General features: G+C 42.2%; 1 protein-coding gene across 8 annotated transcripts in view; it reads right to left on the bottom strand.

The window, feature by feature from the left end:
• Positions 1–20,421, bottom strand: part of AFF2 (ALF transcription elongation factor 2) — a 599,454-nt gene that overhangs the window by 223,809 nt on the left and 355,224 nt on the right. For all 8 annotated transcript variants that reach the window (XM_075539353.1, XM_075539355.1, XM_075539357.1 and 5 more), the window contains one exon: positions 18,202–18,246. In XM_075539353.1, coding sequence (XP_075395468.1) covers positions 18,202–18,246 — 45 coding nt within the window. The remainder of the gene's footprint in view (positions 1–18,201; positions 18,247–20,421) is intronic.

The raw sequence follows: 20,421 nt of genomic DNA, 5'->3' as shown, positions 1-20,421 counted from the left end.
CTGTTTTGTTTTCTTTTATTGCATTGTTTTACTCTGTCTTGTTTTAGTGTGCTTATTATTATCTCTGCAGGACTATCTAGAGAAGATAGGTGGGATAAAAAATCTGGAGGAGAAAACAATGGAACTAATGGTTCCAGGGGCACATGGCCGAGGGGGAGGCGTGGGGAAAGGAAGTGGGTGTTTACAAACCCAGGGACAAGGGAACAACAAGTGATCTAAAATAAATGGCGAGGAGGGTGTAGGAGGCCTGGTAAAGCTTGATCAAGGGCAATGTAACCAAAAGGAATTACTGAAACTCAAATGAAAGCTGTACACGATCGTGGGACAAGAGGAAAGTAAAAGGAAATAGAGAAAGGAAGTAGGAGGCAAAGGGCATTTATAGAGATCTAATTACAGGCATGCACATATGTAAATATATTTATATATGATGGGGAAATAGATCTATGTGCATATATTTATAGGTTTAGTATTAAGGTAGGTGATGGATATTGGGCCTCTACTCAAGTACTCCCTCAATGCAAAACTGTTTTGTTCTATTAAATTGGCATTCCATGATGCTCACCTTCCCAACAGGATCGCAGAAGACAAAGCGGTGCATAAGCAAATGTGGTGAAGAAAGTTGATGGTGCCCGGCTATCAAAAGATATAGGGTCTGGGGTCTTAAAGGCTTCAAGATAAACAAGCAGCCATCTACCTGAGAAGCAACAAAGCCCACATGGAATAAGCACACCAGCCTGTGTGATCATAACATGCTGATAGGATCAGGTATCAGGCACTAAAGAACAAAAACATCTTTTTATTGTGAATGAGGGGGGGGGTGCGGAGTGGAGACCCAAAGCCCATCTATAGGCAACTGGACATACCCTTACAGAAGGGTCGTGGGAAAGAGATGAGCCAGTCAGGGTGCAGAATAGCACAAATGAAACATACAACTTTGCTCTAGTTCTTTAATGCTTCCTCCCCTCCACTATCATGATCCCAATTCTACCTTACTAATCTGGCTAGACCAGAGGATGTACACTGGTACAGATCAGAGCTGGAAACACAGGGAATCCAGGTCAGATAAACCCGTCAGGACCAATAATGAGTAGAGATACCAGGAGGGTAAAGGGAAGGTGGGGAAGAAAGAGGGAACCAATGATCTACATATAACCCCTTCCATGGGGAACGGACAACAGAAAAGTGGTTGAAGGGAGACATTGGATGGTATAAGACATAAAAAAATAATAATTTATAAATTATCAAAGACTCATGAGGGAGTGAGGGGGAAACATGAGGAGCTGATACGAAGGGCACAAGTACAAAGCAAACATTCTGAGAATGATGAGGCCAACAAATGTACAAACATGCTTGACACAATGGATGTATGTAAGGATTGTGATAAGAGTTGTACAAGCCCCCAATAAAATGATTTATAAAGAAAAAAAGAAGTAAAAGCAAACAAAATGTAATATCCAAGGTATAATTTAGCATTTGCCTAGGTTTATATTATTTAATAGTTCTAAATATTATATGTAATATCAATCAAAAGATTAATCAGTAATTTGATAATGCATGTATTTATTTTAATTATGACTAAACTGAATATATTTGTTAGTCTTTACATACTAGATTCTCTTAATTAAGTATATTTCATTTTAAATATTTAAAAAGGAAAGAAAGAAAAACTATTGAACATCAATAGCCTCTTGGGGAATTCAAATAAGAATCAAAACAAGAAATAACAACACACCTATTTTAAAAACAAACAACAAACCAAACGCACTGCCACTGAGTCACTTCTGACTCATAGTGATGCTACAGCACAGGGTACAATTACCCCTCTGGGTTTCAGACTATAACTCTTTACAGGAGTATAAAGCCCCATCTTTCTTCAAGGAGCGGCTGGTGGTTTCAAACGACTGACCTTGTGGTTTGCAGCCCCACATGTACGCCACCTGGCCATACTTTTAGAATGGCTAATAATAGTGGGAAAACATTGCAACATGAGCAAGTGCTGGTAGGATGCTGACCAACTTTGTCTTTCAGCCACTTCATACACTGCTGGTGTGGAAGCCACTGTGCAATAGAGTTCCATGCTTTTATCTGAGGTTCGACCAAGACAAACGCTATGACGTAGCAAGCCCATTCCAGGGCATATGTTGTGATTGCTGTTGTGTGTCTGAGTCAGTTTTGAAGTATGTTCAACGGGACGAAAAACTGGTCCTGCGCCATCCTCACAGTTGTTCTTATGTTGGGACTCCTTGTTGTATCCACTACAACAATCCATCTTGTCTTGTTTTCGCTGCCCCTCTACTAAGCGTGATGTCCTTCTCCAGGGACCAATTTCTCCTGCCAACGGGTCCTAAGTACATGAGCCAAAGTCACCCACCCCATTCTTCCTTCGAAGGAGCATTCCGACTACTTTCCCCAAGACAGCTCTGCTGGTGCTTTTCACAGTCTGCGGTACTTCTAATATCCTTTCCCAGCACCTCAATTCAGATGCACATATCCAACTGTCACTTGTTCAAGAGGCGATTGAGAACAACATGATTTGAGCCAGGAGCACCAAAGTCCTCAAAGTTACATCCTTGATTTTCAACACTTTATTAAAAGGTCTTATGCAGTCAATGTCCCCCATGCGATGTATTGTTTAATATCTCAACAGGGGGCTGATTTAAAGAGCACTGATTGTGGTGGAGCCTCTTTGATAATTTCAATCTTTTTACCATTTGGCAGCATGATATTGCTTATTGGTCCAGTTATGAGATTTTTTTTGTTTTATTTGTGTGGAGGTGTATCTAGGTACATCCCATTGCCATCAAGTCGATTCTAACTCATAGTGATCACTGAGAAGTGGGTAGAACTACCCCATCAGTTTTTAAGAATATAAATCTTTACAAGAGTAGAAAGCCTCATCTTTCACCCATGGAGCCACTGGGGGTTTCAAAGTGCTGACCCAGTGGTTAGCAGCCCAACACGTAATCATGATGTCACCAAGGCTCTTATCAAGAATAAATGAAAACATATGAGTATGTCCACACAAAAACCTGTACACTAATGTTTGTAGTAAATTATTCATAATAACCCAAACCAAGAAATAAACTAAATGTCCTTCAGCAATTGGAGCGCTGGATAAATTGTGGCATAGCTATAATTCAGTGGAATACTCAGCAGTAGAAAGGAACCAACTATTGATCTATGAGGTGACCTGGTGGTGCTGTAGGGTGAGCCTTGCACTGTTAACCACAGGGCTAGAAGTTCAAACACACCAGCTGCTTCACAGGAGAAAGATGGGGCAATCTACTTCCATAAGTCATGACAATGTGCAGAGCATCTCTATAAGTTGGAGTGCACACGATGGCAATGGATTTGGCGTCTTGAGATATGCAATGACAGGAAAAAACAACCCCAAAGACATTGTGCTGCGTGAAATGGTTGCATACTGTATGAGTCCATTGATGAGATATTCTGGAATAGGCAAACGACAACAGCAGAGAATAAAAAGAACAGTGGTTTGCTGGGGTTTGGGAGTGGGAAAGTGGCCCACGGGGAATATGAGGGAGGTCTTTGGGATAATTACCAGAATACATGTCTGTGTTCAAACCCATAGGACTGTACACTCTTATTCCACATGTACATGTACGGAACATAATACAAAAGGCACTGCCCCAAAGGGACCCCCTATGCCAACTGAGGTCTGAGCAGCACGGATCAGAGGGCATCTAGCCCCTCCTGAGTTCTACAGGTCCCAGACCAGGGATTAGCAAACCATAGTCCACAGGCCCAAGCCAGCCCACCACCTTTAAATACAAAAAGGTTTCTTGGCACAGCTATCACCATTATTTCGTGTACAACGTTGCCTCCATGTGTACCTACTAGGGCAGCACTGTTGGGTGGCTGCAATAGAGATGATATAGTCTACGAACCCCAACATGTTTCCTACCTGTCTCTTTACAGGAAATATCTGCTGACTCCTACCCCAGATGCGTGTCTTCGCTTAATACTTTTTGGGTTTATTTTTATTTTTTGCAGTGATACACGGCCCTGCTAAATGTTTCTTGTCTGCTCTCAATATCACTGAAATCTAGTGCATAGCCATAGAGTTATACTCTAAAGAAACTTCATCTGATTAGTTCTGGCCCTTTGGAGAAGCTCTTTCCCTGCTTCTGACGCGTAGTCTTATTAGCAATCTCTCCCTGCTTCATTGTTATCATCCACTGGGTCAGGGGTGGAGCTCTATAGCATGCACTTGAAACTGACTCCTTCAAATGCATACCCTCATAATGAAAAACAGAATGCTTGAAGTCTATTAAAAAGTTGGACCGTGGAGCCAGACTGCTTGGGTTGAGATCCTGGCTCTGCCACTGGTTTGCTGTTGAACTTGGAAAGTCACTTAACCTCAAAGTATTTGTTTCATTATCTGGAACATGGGGCGGATAATGGGCCCTGGCACCGACCAGATGATTATATGCGATACTAAATGTGAAGTGCTGAGAAGAGTGCCAGGCATATAAAAAGTACTCCATGGCTGGTCTGAATAGCACTCTAGGCTCTGGACTCAGGCCAACCTGAGGTTCAATCTTGTTTTTCCTTTGTAGCAGTTATATGCGTATGTGATTTGGTGCGATTAATTTTATTTCTCTGAGCTTTCCTTCTCTCCAGAATACCCTCAACCTCTGGGTGATGCGGAGCGCCGCTGGAGCAAAGCGCACATTCTGTAGCTGAAGCCCCGAAACCCACCCAGTGTCTCCTGAGTGAATTCCGACGAGCGGTGACATAATGTGTACACAATCATAGACCATAGGGTTTTCACAGTGACGACCCTCGGAACCAAATCAGCAGGTCTTTCTTTGAGGTGCCTCTGGGTAAGTAGAGAGCTTAACCATTTGGACCATGTGGGGAATCCACAGTTTGGACCTCTCTATATGTAATGGCTCCATTTTCACCTGCATCCTTGGCACTGTCCCAGAATCCTACCACAGTCAGCATATTCTTCCCATTTCAAGGACTGAATCAAACCCTCAGGCTTCTTGTGCTATAATTTTTCCATTCTGTTGAGTCATCTCTCTTTGGAATAGGATAAATATAGATCTCTTCCAGTCAACTGGCCAAGCAGCTGCCTTCCAAATTTCCAGGCATAGACTAGTGAGGGCTTCTAGTGTTGAAACATTTCTATTGGTATTCCACCTGTTGAAACGTGTTGAAAAATTTCTATTGGTATTCCATCACTTCCTAGAGAATTGTTTTCGGTCAGTGCTTTCAGTGAACCTGGAACTTCTCTTCAGTACCACTGATTCTTGCTAATATGCTATTGCCTGAAATGGTGGGATGTCGACTAGTTCATTTTGGTACAGTGACTGGATTATTTGCATCTTTTTCGGATGTTTCCTGCATTACTCAATATTTTACCCATGGAGTTTTTCACTTCTGCGTGTTCTTTCTTCTTGGTTTTATTACTCTAGGTCTTTGCACTCTTTGTTACAACATAACTTTGTCTTCTCAAGCTGCCCTTGGAAAGGTTTTGTTCAGCTCATTGGTTTCCTCATTTCTCTCATTTGCCTGAGCTCCTCTATGAGTAAAAGTAAATTTCAAAGTAGATGAAAGGATGTGTCGCCTACTGGCTCCTCTTCCAAGGCCGAATTGCTTGTTCTTCTTGTACCATGCTTTCAATACTCTTTGCCTACATAATCATTCAAACACATCAATTCTTCAATGGCTGCCTTGTACAAGCAATGTTCAACACTGATATGCACATGAGGTGATAGAAAATACTGCGTCTTGGGTCAGGCACACCTGAGTCCTCAAAGCGACATCCTTCCTTTTCAACACTATGAGGAGGGGTCTTTGCAACGGATTGAGCGTATCTCTTAGAACCACAAGCAATGGTCTTGTCTAGCTGATTCTGACTCATAGAGAGCCCATATGAGTTGTACTGCACACCATAGAGTTTTCAGGTTGGGACCTCTTGGAAACATACAAGACTTTTCTTTCTTTCTTTTTTAAAGATCATTTAAAGGGGGGGTCTCTTACAACTCTTGTAACACTCCATACATCAATTCTATCAAACATATTTGTACATATGTTGCCATCATTATTTGCTAAACATTTACATTCAATTTGAGCCCTTGGTATCAGCTCTTCTTTGTACCCTCCCTCCTCCACTCCAAGGGGAGAACAGTCCCTGGAGGAGATTATGCTTGGCAGAGGGTCACTGAAAAATAGGAAGCCCCTCTGTGAGATGGATTGGCACATTGGTACCAACAATATACTCCAACACAGGAAGGGTTGTGAGAATGATGCTTGGCCAGGCAGCATGTTTCTCTACTCCTCGGTTACCATGAGTTGGAACCTACTTGAAGACACCCAATAATACCACCAACATAGATGTGGAAATTCTGTCCGGTTCAACAGAGGTTCACTTGACCTTCCTTCCTCCTCGTTCCCGAAGCTAGCTCCACCTGCTTCAGCACACCTGTTTCCACATCCTTTTATGCCACATAACTATGTGCTTTGCAGAGTTTACCTCTGCATCAGTAATTTGATCTGCTGGGTTTCCTCATAGATGGAATGAAATAAAATCGTGAACTCACGTTCATTAAAAGTAAATAAAATTCATTATTTAAAATAAAAGCACATTTCAGTCTCCACTGACATTCACTTTGATCTTTTCTTTCGTTCCCGTCCTTTTATTGACCTTCTGCTGTCTCCATGTATGAAGTCCTTGATGTCATCCCACGGCTCCTGTCAGTGTTTGATGCAGCAAATCTGTTTTGGGTTTTCTCTGAATTCAGGTGCGATATTCTCAGGTCTCATAGACTTGTTTTCATTTTCTTGAATTTCATCCTGAATTGTCAACTTCACTGGCCTCTTCCACTTACAGACGAACAATCGCTGCTACACAGTTGCCTCCTTGTCTGGTTTTAGCTGCTGGTATTGGGCTTCTCTGTCATCTCCTCCTACAGATGTAGTCAATTTGATTTCTTTGTATTCCATATGGTGAAATCTAAGTATATAGTCACTATTTGTGTTGCTGAAAAGAAGGTGTGTGTGTGTGTGTGTGTGTGTGTGTGAGGAAGGAGTTGTTGGTTTTGCAAAACTCTATCATGTGATCTCCAGTGTCGTTTCTAACACCAAGACCATAATTTCCAATTACTGTTCCTTCCTCGTAGTTTTCCAAGTTTGCATTCCAATTGACAAAAAATATCAATGCATTGTGATGGTCTCTTTGATCAGTATCAGATGGAAGACACTGGTAGAATGTTTCAATTTCGGCATCACTAGCTTTCATGGTCTCTGCATATATTTGAATATTTGTATTGATTGCTTTTCCTTGAATTTGGATGGACATTATCCAATCACAGATAGCACTGTACTTCAAGATAGATCTTGAAGTGTTCTTTTTGAGAAGGAATCATAGAGACTTCTACTTAAAAAAATTATATGTATCAAAATGTGAAATTCTTGTTTCTCATCATGACCCCATCTACCTGTCTACACTTCTGAAAAGAACTAGTTCCATCTCCCTAGTCATTCCCCAATGAATTCTGATGTTGATTTATGCCACATCAAACAACAGTTTTTGCATCGTTGAGGGACTCAGATCTTGTGCCTTTTCAAGGTTATTTAAGTTTGGGGAACAAAATGAAGTTTGAGGGGGTACGATCAGGGGTGTAGTTTGGATGGGGTAAGGCTTCCCAATGAAATTCTCATAAGACAGCCCCTAATACCCTCAAAGAATGTACTAGAATATGCATTGTCACAATGGGGGAAAATACCTCTATAACTTTCCTGGCCCTTTGCTCACCCATGCATTTTTCCATGTTCTTAAAAATCCTTTATAAGTCCCCACAATCCTCCCGTGCCCTTCCAGAAAATGAGCCCCCAAATAGCACCTCAAAACAGTCACCATAACTTTCTGAGCTTACCTCTCCGTCTTGAAATGAACTGGCCTAGTAGATCCCCTTCGAAGCCACTGTTTGGATTGGACATTGTTCTTGAAAGACTTCTAACAAAACTAAGTCAGGGGTGATACCGAGAGAGCTTCTCTGAGGTCACCCACTGATTGTCCAGACTTATAAAGCCATGCATGTCTGAGCTACCGTAAACTCAGTAGCAATACTCTTTGACTCACTCGCATATATCCCCCAAACCAAACTCACTGCTATCGAATCAACTCCTAGGGGCCCTACTGGATAAGGTAGAAGGGCCCTGTGGGTTTCAGAGGCGGTCACTCTTTACTGGCCTCGCAAATCGTGTCCTTCTTTCGAGGAGGTGCTGTTAGTTTCAAACTGCAGCCCAAGGCGTCATCACTATGAAACCAGGTACATGGCCCTCATCTATGAAGGCCATTTCGTCTATCAATTTATTTTGTATGCTGCAACTTCGCTGCATTATTTTATTGGTTTTATTTAAATTGCTTAGAGTTTCCTAGAAAGAAAAATACATATCATTTATAAATAATGATCGTTTTACAGATTCTTTTCCCTTTTAATGCCTCTTATTTTTCACGTTATCTGACTATCTTGACTAACTTCCAGCATGATGGTCAATGATAGTGGGGGGAAAACACCTCAGTGTTTTGTTTGTTTTCCCTCAAGTTTCTCGGCCAAATATGATATGAGCTTAGGGGTTCAGAAAAATGTATCTTATCACCTGAAGAATGTTTCCATCCATTTCTATTTCATCAATAATGAATGTGGAATTGTGCCAAGTTTGGCCAAGTGTCTCTCAGCATTGATGAAAATGACCATGTCATTTTTCTTTTTTATTCTATTCATTAAAGACATCATCCTCATGGATTTCTTAGTACTTAGCCAGCTTCACATGTCTGGAACCAAACTCTCTTGGTCAGGGTGCGTCTCCAATGTGGCGAGATTCTCTCTGTGGGTATTTTATTTAGGAATTGGCATCAGTATTCATAAGTGGGAGGATTATGAAATTTTATTGGATGCAGGCTATTTTTCTGAAACGTTAGCACTGATATGATGTTCTAATTATGCTTTTACCAAAAAATATTTTGCAACATCATCTTTTTGTTCTGTGCACTGAAAGGGTGAAGTTCTCTTAATCTCTGAGCAGAGGTGAGCCAATTGTCATTCATGACTCTTTTGACTTTTTCATCTATCCTAGCTGTTTTTCTCTTCATTATTTCTTATATGCATGTGGGCTGCCCCTTTTTTTCACAATGAGATTAGTTAACAAGTGATTTGTTATTCTTTTTTTTAAACGTTTTATTAGGGGCTCATACAACTCTTATCACAATCCATACATATACATACATCAAGTGTATAAAGCACATCTGTATCTTCTTTGCCCTAATCATTTTCTTTTCTTTTCTCCTTTTATTTTCTTTTTTTACATTTTATTAGGGACTCATACAACTCTTATCACAATCCATAAATATACATACATCAAGTGTATAAAGCACATCCATACATTCCCCGCCCCAATCATTCTCAAAGCATTTGCTCTCCACTTAAGCCCTTTGCATCAGGTCCTCTTTTTTATTCCCCTCCCTCCCCGCTCCCCCCCTCCCTTATGTGCCCTTGGTAATTTATACATCGTTATTTTGTCATATCTTGCCCTATCCGGAGTCTCCCTTCCCCCTTCTCTGCCTTCCCTCTCCCAGGGAGGAGGTCACATGTGGATCCTTGTAATCAGTTCCCCCTTTCCAACCCACTCACCCTACGCTCTCCCAGCATCGCCGCTCACACCCTTGGTCCTGAAGGTATCATCCACCCTGGATTCCCTGTGCCTCTAGCCCTCATATGTACCAGTGTACAACCTCTGTTATTGTTCTTAATGCATTATTTAGGATAAAACCTCACTGCTTCGTTAGTGTGTAGCTCTTTTTAAAACATACTTTTATTAGGGGTTCTTAAATTTCTTGTCACAATCCATACATTCATGCAGTGTGTCAAGCACATTTGCACATATGCTGCCATCATCATTTGCCAAGCATTCTTTTCCCACGAGCCCCTGATATCAGCTCCCCATTTCTTCCCCCTCCCTCCCCTCCCACCTTCCTTGAAGGGACCTTGATAAGTTATACATTATTTTTTCCATATCTTACATCATCATCTGTCGCCCCTCACCCACTGCTCCATTATTCGGCTCCCCTGGGAGGGGATTATAATTGATTTTTGTGATCGATTCCCCCCTTGCCCCCCACTCTACCCTAATCCTCCTGGTATCACTACTCTCATTGTTGTCCCTCACTGCTTCGTTAATGTGCAACTCTTGATTTCTCTACCTTTTATTTTCTCTAGCATTCATCAGATTCTGAATTATGATGTTTGCTCTTGTTTTCTTAAGTGCAATTGTTTTTTCATTCCTTTTTAAATCCCTGCCACTCTATTGGTAATACAGCAACAATATTTTTCTGGTGAGTTTTCTTCACATGTCTTTAAAATTATTTTTGTATCAATCTCATAGTAATTCCTTTTATTCTTGTCAATACTTGAGTGACAGGAGCTCTTCTGGGATCAGGGTTGAGCAGGGTGTTTGCATGGTAGTGGGGGTGGGGCTTCTCTTCAGCACATAAGGTTTGTCACTGAGTGAGTGTGTTTGACATTTGCTTTTTTCTTAGCCACAAGAGATTGGCACTGCAGGCTACTCCCAGAGGCACTCCTCACTCCTTCACCTGCCTTATCAACAAAGTGCTTCCCAAAAATATGGATCGTGTAAGCAATTTCTCATTAAACCGTGCTTTTCTGCTTCTCCAGATAGGTTCTATGCTTGCTCCATGGAAGCTCCTATGAGCCACTTGCCCACCTCGCCCCATTATTCCAGTAATATTGTGTGTTTTAAGGGGTGCTACTTATTCTGAGCATCAGGGCTTTTTTAGCTGTGCCCAAGGTCCATGACCACGGGACCGTTTTCCCTACCTCTCACTGTTTAACCTTCACAGAATACATTTTGTTTTGTGCTTAGGGGCATTTTCTAGTTAGGTTACATCTGGAGTTTCTAATTCTTGACTTCATTCTCCTCAATGTGTTTTTTAAAAGGAAATTCAAGAAAAGAGGCAAGCCCTGCTCTCTGCTCCCATTTTAATACCAGAAGATGCCTGCCAAGTTAATTCTTAGAGGGTGCTGTTAGATGAATTGTGTGGAGAGCCCAGTTTTGTCTTTCTAAAAAAGCAAGTGGAAGGGTTAGTCTCTCTGCCTCACCTCTTTTTCCCTCAACGCAACCCCTCCACCAGGACCCACAGGCTGCTTTGCAAACAGCAAATCAGCTGGTTGCTATGAATTCTTTCAGATAAGCCTAGTGTGTCATTTTTGTTTTGGCAAATCAGTCTATTGTTTCATTACCTTCTCTGCACATTCAAGGTACAGAAAGCAGGTGTAAATTCTCCACATGGCTTGAATTCTCACCTGCTTTCATGCCATTCCATAGAAAATAATAAATCACCCTATTCACCAAAAAGAAACAGGTTGACAGGAAACAGACTTATTTTTATAGCACACCTAAGATATACAGGGACGCATATATTTACTTGGCTATTTTAAAGGGACTGCTCTTGCTCACTCCCTGGACAGCTAAATGCTGGGTTGCTAAGTTACTGGTATTTGACATCATCTCTTCCCTGACATGTCCCCAGGTCTGACAGGTTCCCATGATTCACTGGGCCAGTCACCTCGTTACTCACACTACTCACTTTCCCAATGACATCTGTATAATCACTTAAAATTCACATCATACGCTAGCTGCAAAGCCCCAGATTCCACATGGAAATATTGAAACTGCTTGACAGACTCTGAGTGCATTTAGAGGTACGCTGGATGGCTTACCTACATTGTTCACATAATGGTTGTTATAATTAGATTTAGCATCTTTCTACCTGGGTTGGTTTGTGTTTGAGAAAAGAGGTAATGATTACTGGGAGGCAAATAATGGGTAATATCTCTTATGGGCTAATTGGGTTGCATGAATAGTTCACCTCACATATGCATACCACATATTAAGTCCATTAGTGCTTTGAATTAGCTTGAGAAAAGGTAATACACCACGTAATTTACCGAGTCAAGGGCATTTTCACCTGCTGACAAATTTACATATTTCCCAATGTCATTAGGTAAGAGCCCGCCATCAGAATAGTAGAGGGTGCGATCATTAGTCAGTTCATTTATTTGACTCCATCAATGTTCACATTAATTATAGTCTAAATTATATTTAGCAGTTGTTGTCTTTCTTGGGTGGCACATGATATATCTATTTCAAGACCCTGTCATTTAAAAAGTCCGACTCAGAATGGAATAAATAGACCCTTTTGGAAACATTTCAGAGAGGGGTAGTATTTAAGACAGCTATGCAGAGTACATTTGCATGATTCCAAGTTTAACATTATTTATACATTAATTTGATGGGATATAAAATCAATTGCCTAATTATTGGTTAAATTTATAAGAGAAATTCTATTGAAAGGTGCTTGATTATGGTGAATAGTTATGATAATATCATCAAATTTCCTTTCAGGCATAATTGTCTGACCAATTTTGCTCCCTGATCCTTCTCCCCACTTGTCCATTAGATGAGCTTCTTCCTTTGTTTCCCTTTTAAAAAGCAAGAATAGCATGCATAGTACATGGTAGTCCTATAATTACTTTGTAAGTTCTTTCTGTGTTAAAAACTGTAAACTAAAACACAAACCTAATAAGTAGAATTGCCGTAATTTAGAAGGCTATAAACACAGAGCATGTTGTAATTTTAAAAAAAAAAAAAGAGGTGCCTGTGTAGGTGTTTGCCAACCTGATCCATATGGCAGGGAGAAGTGTCTATGAAGATACTGTTTATCAAAGCAGGTTCCCTGAATCTTCGCTAGCCCGTTCAGCATCCCTCCTAAGCAGTGGATTACACATACAGATGTTTGACTATGAAATCATCAACTACTAAATTTACTTTGCTAGGAAACACAATCTGTCAGCTTGGAATCTACAAGGAACAGTGTATCTGCCTTTTTGACTCTAGAAAGGGTTTCATTAATAATTTGATATTTTTAAAAAATTAACTCTTATTAGGAACAAATCAATCTTATCAGTGCAAAGCAAATAATCACTGGACATCCGCCCTTAGCTAAGAGGATTGCGTGCATTTTGCGCTCCCGGGTTCAGCTCCTTCAGAAATGGTTACTCTAAACCCAGTGCCATTAAGTCCATTCCATTTCATAGTGACCCTGCATGATGGGGTCCAACTGCCCAATAGCGCTGTCAAGGCTGTAAATCTTTACAGAATTAGATAGCCACATCGGTCTCCCTTGGAGGGTTTGAACCACTGACCTCTTGGTTACGAACTGCGCACTTATGATTACTCTAGGGCCCAGGAAAGGCTGTAGAGGTCAGATTAGAAGCTGCTGCTGGTACCCCTGTTATTACATATGAGCAGCCTAAGAATCCCTCATATGATGCATGCATTGTAACTGCAAAATGCCATGGCTGGCGCCTGTGTTATGCTTTCTCATTTCTGTTTGCACTTGAGGGCAGCTAGACTCTAAAGCAGCTAGATTTCCTGCTGACAGAAGCACTGTGCAGGAAGCTGAATGGATGGTTTCAGATTTGTGCAATGTCTACAGAGCATTCAATGTACATTTCAATATACAGATGCAAGGAGTAAAGGCATTTGAGTTGATGCAGCCTGTTGAGTCGCAGCAGAGCATGTTGGTGGCAAGGAGTAGTAGGGTGGCACATTCTCATCTGTTTGAAAACCCCCTTGAAATTTCTTGGATAGAATTGAATTTGTACACGCAAAGGAAACCACAGATGAAATGACTTATGGGTTAATGGCACTGGATTATGAGTCACAGCATGACGCGGAGCCTGGTGAGTAAGCCTGGACACAGATGAGCCGACAGAAACAGGAATAATAGAAGGCATGATGGTTGAGACCCGGGCTTTTTTGAGTCAGAACTCTGCGGGCACTGTGGGACCTGGGGGCAAATCACCTAACCACCGTGACTCTTACCCTTTCCCCAACTGTAAATGCAGCCACTGGTGTAATATTGCATGGTTGTTGTGAAGATTACATGCTATAATGTGCTTATATACTGTGACTTGCATACGTTAAGGGCAGGGTGGCATTATTATTTCCTTTGCTAGACCTCGTTATGTTTTGTTACTGCTATTCATCAAGAATGCCTTTTGATAGAAAATTTGAAACATGTAACTCTCAAATGATGTATTCTTAGTTATAGCTGCTAAGAATCAGTCCGCCACTGCCAAATAAAAAGTAAGTAAAAAATGCTCTTTGAATCCAGGGATCCTCCTTGCTGCTTTGTGCTGGGTGGTAGTCAGCTAGGTGCAGCATACAGATCACTGGATTTGGAAAGGAGACTAGCTCCTATGTCTGCCACATACTCACCTCACCTTTGCTTTAGCTCCCAGCGCTTCCATGTCCAGACCTGTAAACCGACTAAAAATTCTCAGAGTTCTCAGTTTGACTTTACAGGTCTGGGAATGGAGGCCTAGGGAGCTTAAGTGGCGTGCAAGCAGGGATGGGGTTAGTATGTGGCAGATATTGAAGCTGGTCTGTAAGTGGACCCAATAATGCTAACCTTATTTCCTATGATCAGGGAACCCTGGTGGTGTAGTGGGTGATGATTTGGGATTGTAACCACATCAGCAGTTTGAAACCACCAGCTCTTCAATAAGAGAAAGATGAGATTTCTACTCCTATGAATTGTTACCATCTTAGAACCCACAGGGACAGTTCTATTTTGTCCTATACGGTCACTATGAGTCGGGGGGAGGGAAGAGTTACAGTCTCCTGAAGCTAAAGGGCAGTTCTAACTTATCCTATAAGATTACTATGAATTTGAACTGACTTTATGTAAGTGAGTTTTCTTATGACCAAAATAAGAAAAGGTTCTCAAGTGCTTTGAGAAGCAACCCCTTGCTATACAAAAGGAAAGGTGCTATCTCAGGTCGTCGGGTCCCCGTGCGATGAGATTACAGCTAGCAGGGCATGCGGGCAAGAACGGGCTGTTAGCCCACACATGGTGGACTGGGACCCAGTAGGAGAACATAGCAAAAGCTCCAAATGAACAAAAAACCCCTCACTGCTGTTGAGGCGAGGTCCACACAGACGAAAAATGTCCCTGTGAGTTTTCAAGACGCTAATTGCTTAAGGGAGTAGAAAGTGTCCTCTTTCTCCAGCAAAGCACCTGCTGGTTTCCAACTTCTGACCTTTCAGGTTGCAGCCCAAGGCATGACCACTATGTGACCGGGGCTTCTGAACAAAGCAAAAGATGTCAACAAAATGGTGAGGGGCGCTTTGAATAAAAAAAAAAAGGCAAGTGGTTTGAATTTAAGAAAGGTTATCAAAATAGACTTCCCTGGGTCTGAGGGACTGAAGGGCGCCAGAGCAGAGAGCTGATGGGGAGTCCAAGGTTGTCTTGGTGTGAGACGAAATGGGTTTGTGTGCATTGGGCTGTTGGGCAATGTGGGGCAGAGACTGAAGTGTCCATACACAAACAGTGGGTCCCAGTTCACGATTCCAGCCCTGGATGCTGGTGCAGTTTACCCCAGACACACATGGGGTCATTATGAGTCTGAATGGAGGCAACAGCCACTGATGTCAGTTTTATTTATTTTTTCTTTCTTTCTAGGCGAAGAGCCAGGAGAAAAAGAGAGCTTTCTACTCCTGTAACGAGTTACTCTCTGAAACCCACAGGAGCAGTTTGGCCCTGCCCTGCGGGGTCACTAAGAATCGGCATCAACTTGATGGCAGTGAATTGGATTGGGTTTGAGATAAAGAGATGAAGCCACGGCCCTAGAAAGGGATGGGATGTCGTGAGAAGTCCAGCTGTCTTCTTGCCCTCCCACCAGATTCCAATGCCTTACTTTTGGCCTTGCTTAGTTTGTACAGCCCTGAGCCAGTCGGAGATAGGTGGAGACAGAGAAAAAGAACTTGTCACCAAAGAAGGAAGCTGATGGGCAGTGAGACCCCACCCTGATTTATAGAGGGGCCTCCAAGCACCCCTCCCCCTCCCCCGCCCGGGACAAGCAAGAGGAGGGTGTGGTGACAAAGTCAGTGAAGTGCCCACTGCTGTCACGAAGAATGCAGGCTATGAAAACGTTGGAATTCGTCATAAAATCCAGAGCATCCACGTCGAAAAAGCTGACAAGTATTTCTATTCTAAGCATGGCACATGAGACGTTTACTTCATCCGTAGAGAAAGCCCACTCATTAATGGGGGTGATGCAGAAAGGAATTCTATAGAATCCATAGTGCTTCAGAGGCGAAAAGGAAGACAAACACGCCCCTCTAGATTTTCTTTCAAGCACAACAGAAGGACTTTTGTGACTTTCTCAAATGGTGCTATCTTTTACAAGCTTATTAAGGCAAAATGGCCCCTTGTCTTCAGCTGCTGAAGTGACATGCTGTGGCTTCTCTGGCTGACAGGAATAGCCAGCCCCTAGGACAGGTGTTTGCCCTGTTTCCCCTTACTTAGTCACCCTCTAGGACAGATGTTTGCCCTGTTTGGCCTCACTTGGTCACTGGTGAGCCACCTGAGCCGGGGGCTGGGCTGCTCTGAAAGAAAGAATCCTAATTGGGAGAAATGAATGGGGATTTTGAGATGCGGAATGGGAATTCACAAAGACCACTAAAGCCATGTATGCCTGTGACCCAGAGGGGACTAGAGGACATCAGGAGGGTGTCCTCTAGGCCATAGTGAGAAGGCTGTCAATTCCCCAAATAATTGTGGTGCATTTCCAGTTCCATTGCTTTCCTTCCAATGAGAAGGAGCAAGTATCTGCGTTCCCATGGGACATCCCACATGTGCATCACTTAGCAGCCACACCCCTCCCCTTAGGCCACAGCAAGAGGCGACCAAGGGGCTGATAGGCCCTTATCTTACACAAACAACCAGCAGCTGCCCACTTCATGAGTTCTCTCGCATCAGCATGGTCAGATTCATTGCTGCAACAGTCATGCTCTTGGACAAGTGCTCTGTCATCTTCCATGAAACCCTGCTGGGAATTCTCGTCAGTCTTACCGTGTTGCTATAGGTAAGGATCCACTTAACAGAAACGGGGGTTAGGATTTTTTTTTTAAGAAGGGACTTGGAGGCTCTGGGTTGCACAAATGGTTGTGCTCCAGACTGCAAACCAGAAAGTTGTCTTCTAGAATTCCCCCAAAGGCCCTTTGGAAGACCTGATGATGGACGTCACAAACTGACACAAAAGTTGGAACCAGCTTGTGGGCAATGGATTAGCAAGCCATTTAGCAGGGGGATGACCAGAAAGAGGCAGAGGCAATGTGGGAACTGAAGGCACACGTTTTCCCCTGACTCGGTGGTTTCTTGCCCACACTGAAGGTCTGTGCAGTTTTCTTTAAGACGACAGTGATTCTCATGTATCATAATACTGAGCATTTCTTCATGACCTGGAGCATATATTGGAATTAGACATGAAATGATTGTGAGGATGGTGCAGAACCGGGCAGTGTTTCCCTCTGTTGTGCATAGGATTGCTATGGGTCAGAATCGACTTGTTGGCACCTAAAACACCACCACCAGTGACAACATGATTGATCTCTGTTAAATATGAGGAAGGGAGATTCAGAACGATGAAGTCATCTGTCTGAACTCAAGCCAGGATTAAACTGCATGAGGTCTCTTGACTCCTAGACTTGATAACCCACATTGCTTTAGGGTGTCAGCAGCTAGAAAGAGCAGCTGTTTGGGGATGGGGGATTTTGCCTTGGTTTTACATCGTGATTTAATTGTTTACTTTGGGATAGGGTCTAGCAACCCTTTTCTACACTGCTTTTACCCCCATGCCACTCCATTCCCATGCATAAATTAACTCCCATGAGAAACATCTCACACAACAGGCCCTTGTTAGAGGCCACAGTCTCCATAGCCCTGTTCCACCCACAATGCAGGTGTTCACACTGAGCATGCATTGAGATCTCAGAAATCGGAAGCCCAATATTTAAGGCAAGATTAAACCTACGAGTTAAAGTGAAAGGGAATCACTTTCCTAAGGGAAATGATGAATTCTCAGAAGTAAGACACAAAGGAATGGGAGAAGCTTAGTGAGCTCAGAGGACCAGCTGGACTGGAAAATGAGGAAGGGACAGTTCAGAAATGACACCACTGGGAGGATCAAGTGGGTCTTGCAGCGGGACGTGAGGAATCTCCATCATGATCCTCTTTGAAACAACTTAAGCAGAGAGATCACTTCATTAATGAAAGACACAGAAATAAAAGTTTAAACTCACCCGCAAGATCTCCTCAACGCAACTTGGATCACTGGTAAGGCTTGCCTGAAAGAAAAGAAAACCAAAAAAAACCAATTACACACAAGCTAGACATACTCAGAAAAGATGACTGCATAATAGCTAACTGTGTCCGCTGACGGGAAAAAACACACAGATCATTTCGTGATCAATTAACAACAATCATCTACAAATGGTCACTTTTGTCAACTTTAATGAAGGAGCCTCAATACAGTGGAAGGTGAAGAAAGAAAGGGATATGTCTGTTTCTGGGTTTCTGTGGGACTTTGACCATCTTTTGCTTTCTTTGGGTTTGCCTTTGCTCATGTACCCAAAGAGGCAGCTTCACTTTGATCTCAGAGCTCATTTGGACTCTCTGGGATATGGAGGTGTATAGTTTCTAAATTTAGAGACTTATAAGAGGAGGCCTATAAGTATACACCCCAAAACCATGGAAGCAGGAGTGTAAACAGATAGTCAGTGCAGCACCTTTCACCACAGTCCAAAGGTGGAGGTAATCCAGATGCCCAGGAATGGTAAACAGAAGGTGGCAACGCCACACAATAGAATATTATTCAACAAAAAAGAAAAAGGGAGTTCCAATACACACTACTGCATGGATGATCCCTGAAAACATGCTACTAAATAAATCACCAAAGGAGGCACTTTTGATGATCTCACAGATATAGCTAACCAAAATATGCACGTGCATACTGACAAATGATTATTAGTGACAAGGGCCGATCTGAGTGGAGAGTTTTTCTTTAAGGGGCACTGAGTTTCTGTATGCCTTGATGGAAAAACGTTGGAGCACAGGGCTGAAGGGAGCATAGTGCGGGGGATGTAATCAATGTCACTGGATTCAACACTTAATAGGGGTTAAACTGTCACATTTTTGTAATGCATATTTAATCACAATAAAATAATAAAAAGGGGAAGCTGGCACAAACACTTCCATGATTAAATTGAGTTATTGTGTGGCCTGATTGTCCAAACAGATGTTTTCAATCCTTATTCAAAACATTAGGGCCAAAGTCCCATGCAAATTTCAGGTTTTCCATGTCACGAAAAATCTCAGAAATATACAAAGTGAACCCTACGACCCTTTTCTCCCATCGTAACACCATAGCAATCAATCAAAATCCAATCAGCTAGCCAAAATGTACTGAAGCCTCTCCATCTCATTCGCATACCAAGAATTGATAGTCTGTTCTGTGGCTGATCTTCACCTTGTTCTCACTGATAATTTTGAGCTTCTCCATACTCTGGTTGATTTCATTTCTGTGTACTATAAGCCAACAAGGTCCACATGTCTAGTCTTGGTTTATATGGGTCAATAAAAGCATTTAAAATGATTAAGTCATTGGTCTTGTGAAATTCTATCATGTGATTGTTAATGTCATTTCTATCACCGAGGCCATATTTTTTCAACTATTGATTCTTGTTTCCAACTTACAAATTCCAATCACCAGTAATTATCAGTAATCTTGCTTGCATGTTTGATTAATTCACACTGCAGATATTGGTAAATTTTTCCATTCCTTTATTTTGTACATTAGTAGTTGGCACGTACATTTGAATAATAATATCAACTAGTCTTCCTCATAGGCATATGGATGTTATCCTGTCATTGACAATACAGTACTTCAGGAGAGATCTTGAAGTGTTCTTTTTGATGAAGAGTGTGATACCATTCCTCTTCAAATAGTCAGTCTGGGCACAGTAGACCACAGTGATTGCCCAATTCAAAATGACCAGTCTATTTCTTTCTTTAAAAATGTATCAGGGGCTTTTACAGCTCTTATCACAATCCATCCACCCATCCATTGTGTCAAGCGCATGTATACATAGGTTGCTATCATCATTTTCAAAACATTTTCTTTCAACTTGAGCCCCTGCCATCAGCATCTCATTTTCCCCTCCTTCCCCCAACCTCGATAATTTATAAATTATTCTCTTTTCTTTTTTTATGTCTTACACCAACCGCTGTCTCATTCACCCACTTTTTTGCTGTCCATCCCCCTAGGAGGGGGGCCTTACTTCAACCACTGTGATCGGTTTCCCCTTACACGCCCCCCTCCCCCTGCACCTCCCATTACCCTGCTAGTATCCTAGTATCACTGCTCTCCTTATTGGTCCTGAGGGGTTCATCTGTTCTGGATTCCCTGTGCTGCGAGTTCATATCTCTATGAGTATACATGTTCTGGCTAGCCAGATTTGTAA

Source organism: Tenrec ecaudatus, chromosome X (assembly GCF_050624435.1).
Source record: "Tenrec ecaudatus isolate mTenEca1 chromosome X, mTenEca1.hap1, whole genome shotgun sequence".
Taxonomy (NCBI): Eukaryota; Metazoa; Chordata; class Mammalia; order Afrosoricida; family Tenrecidae; genus Tenrec; species Tenrec ecaudatus.
The sequence above is the reverse complement of the archived record's forward strand: the minus strand, read 5'-3'. Positions and strand labels throughout refer to the sequence as shown.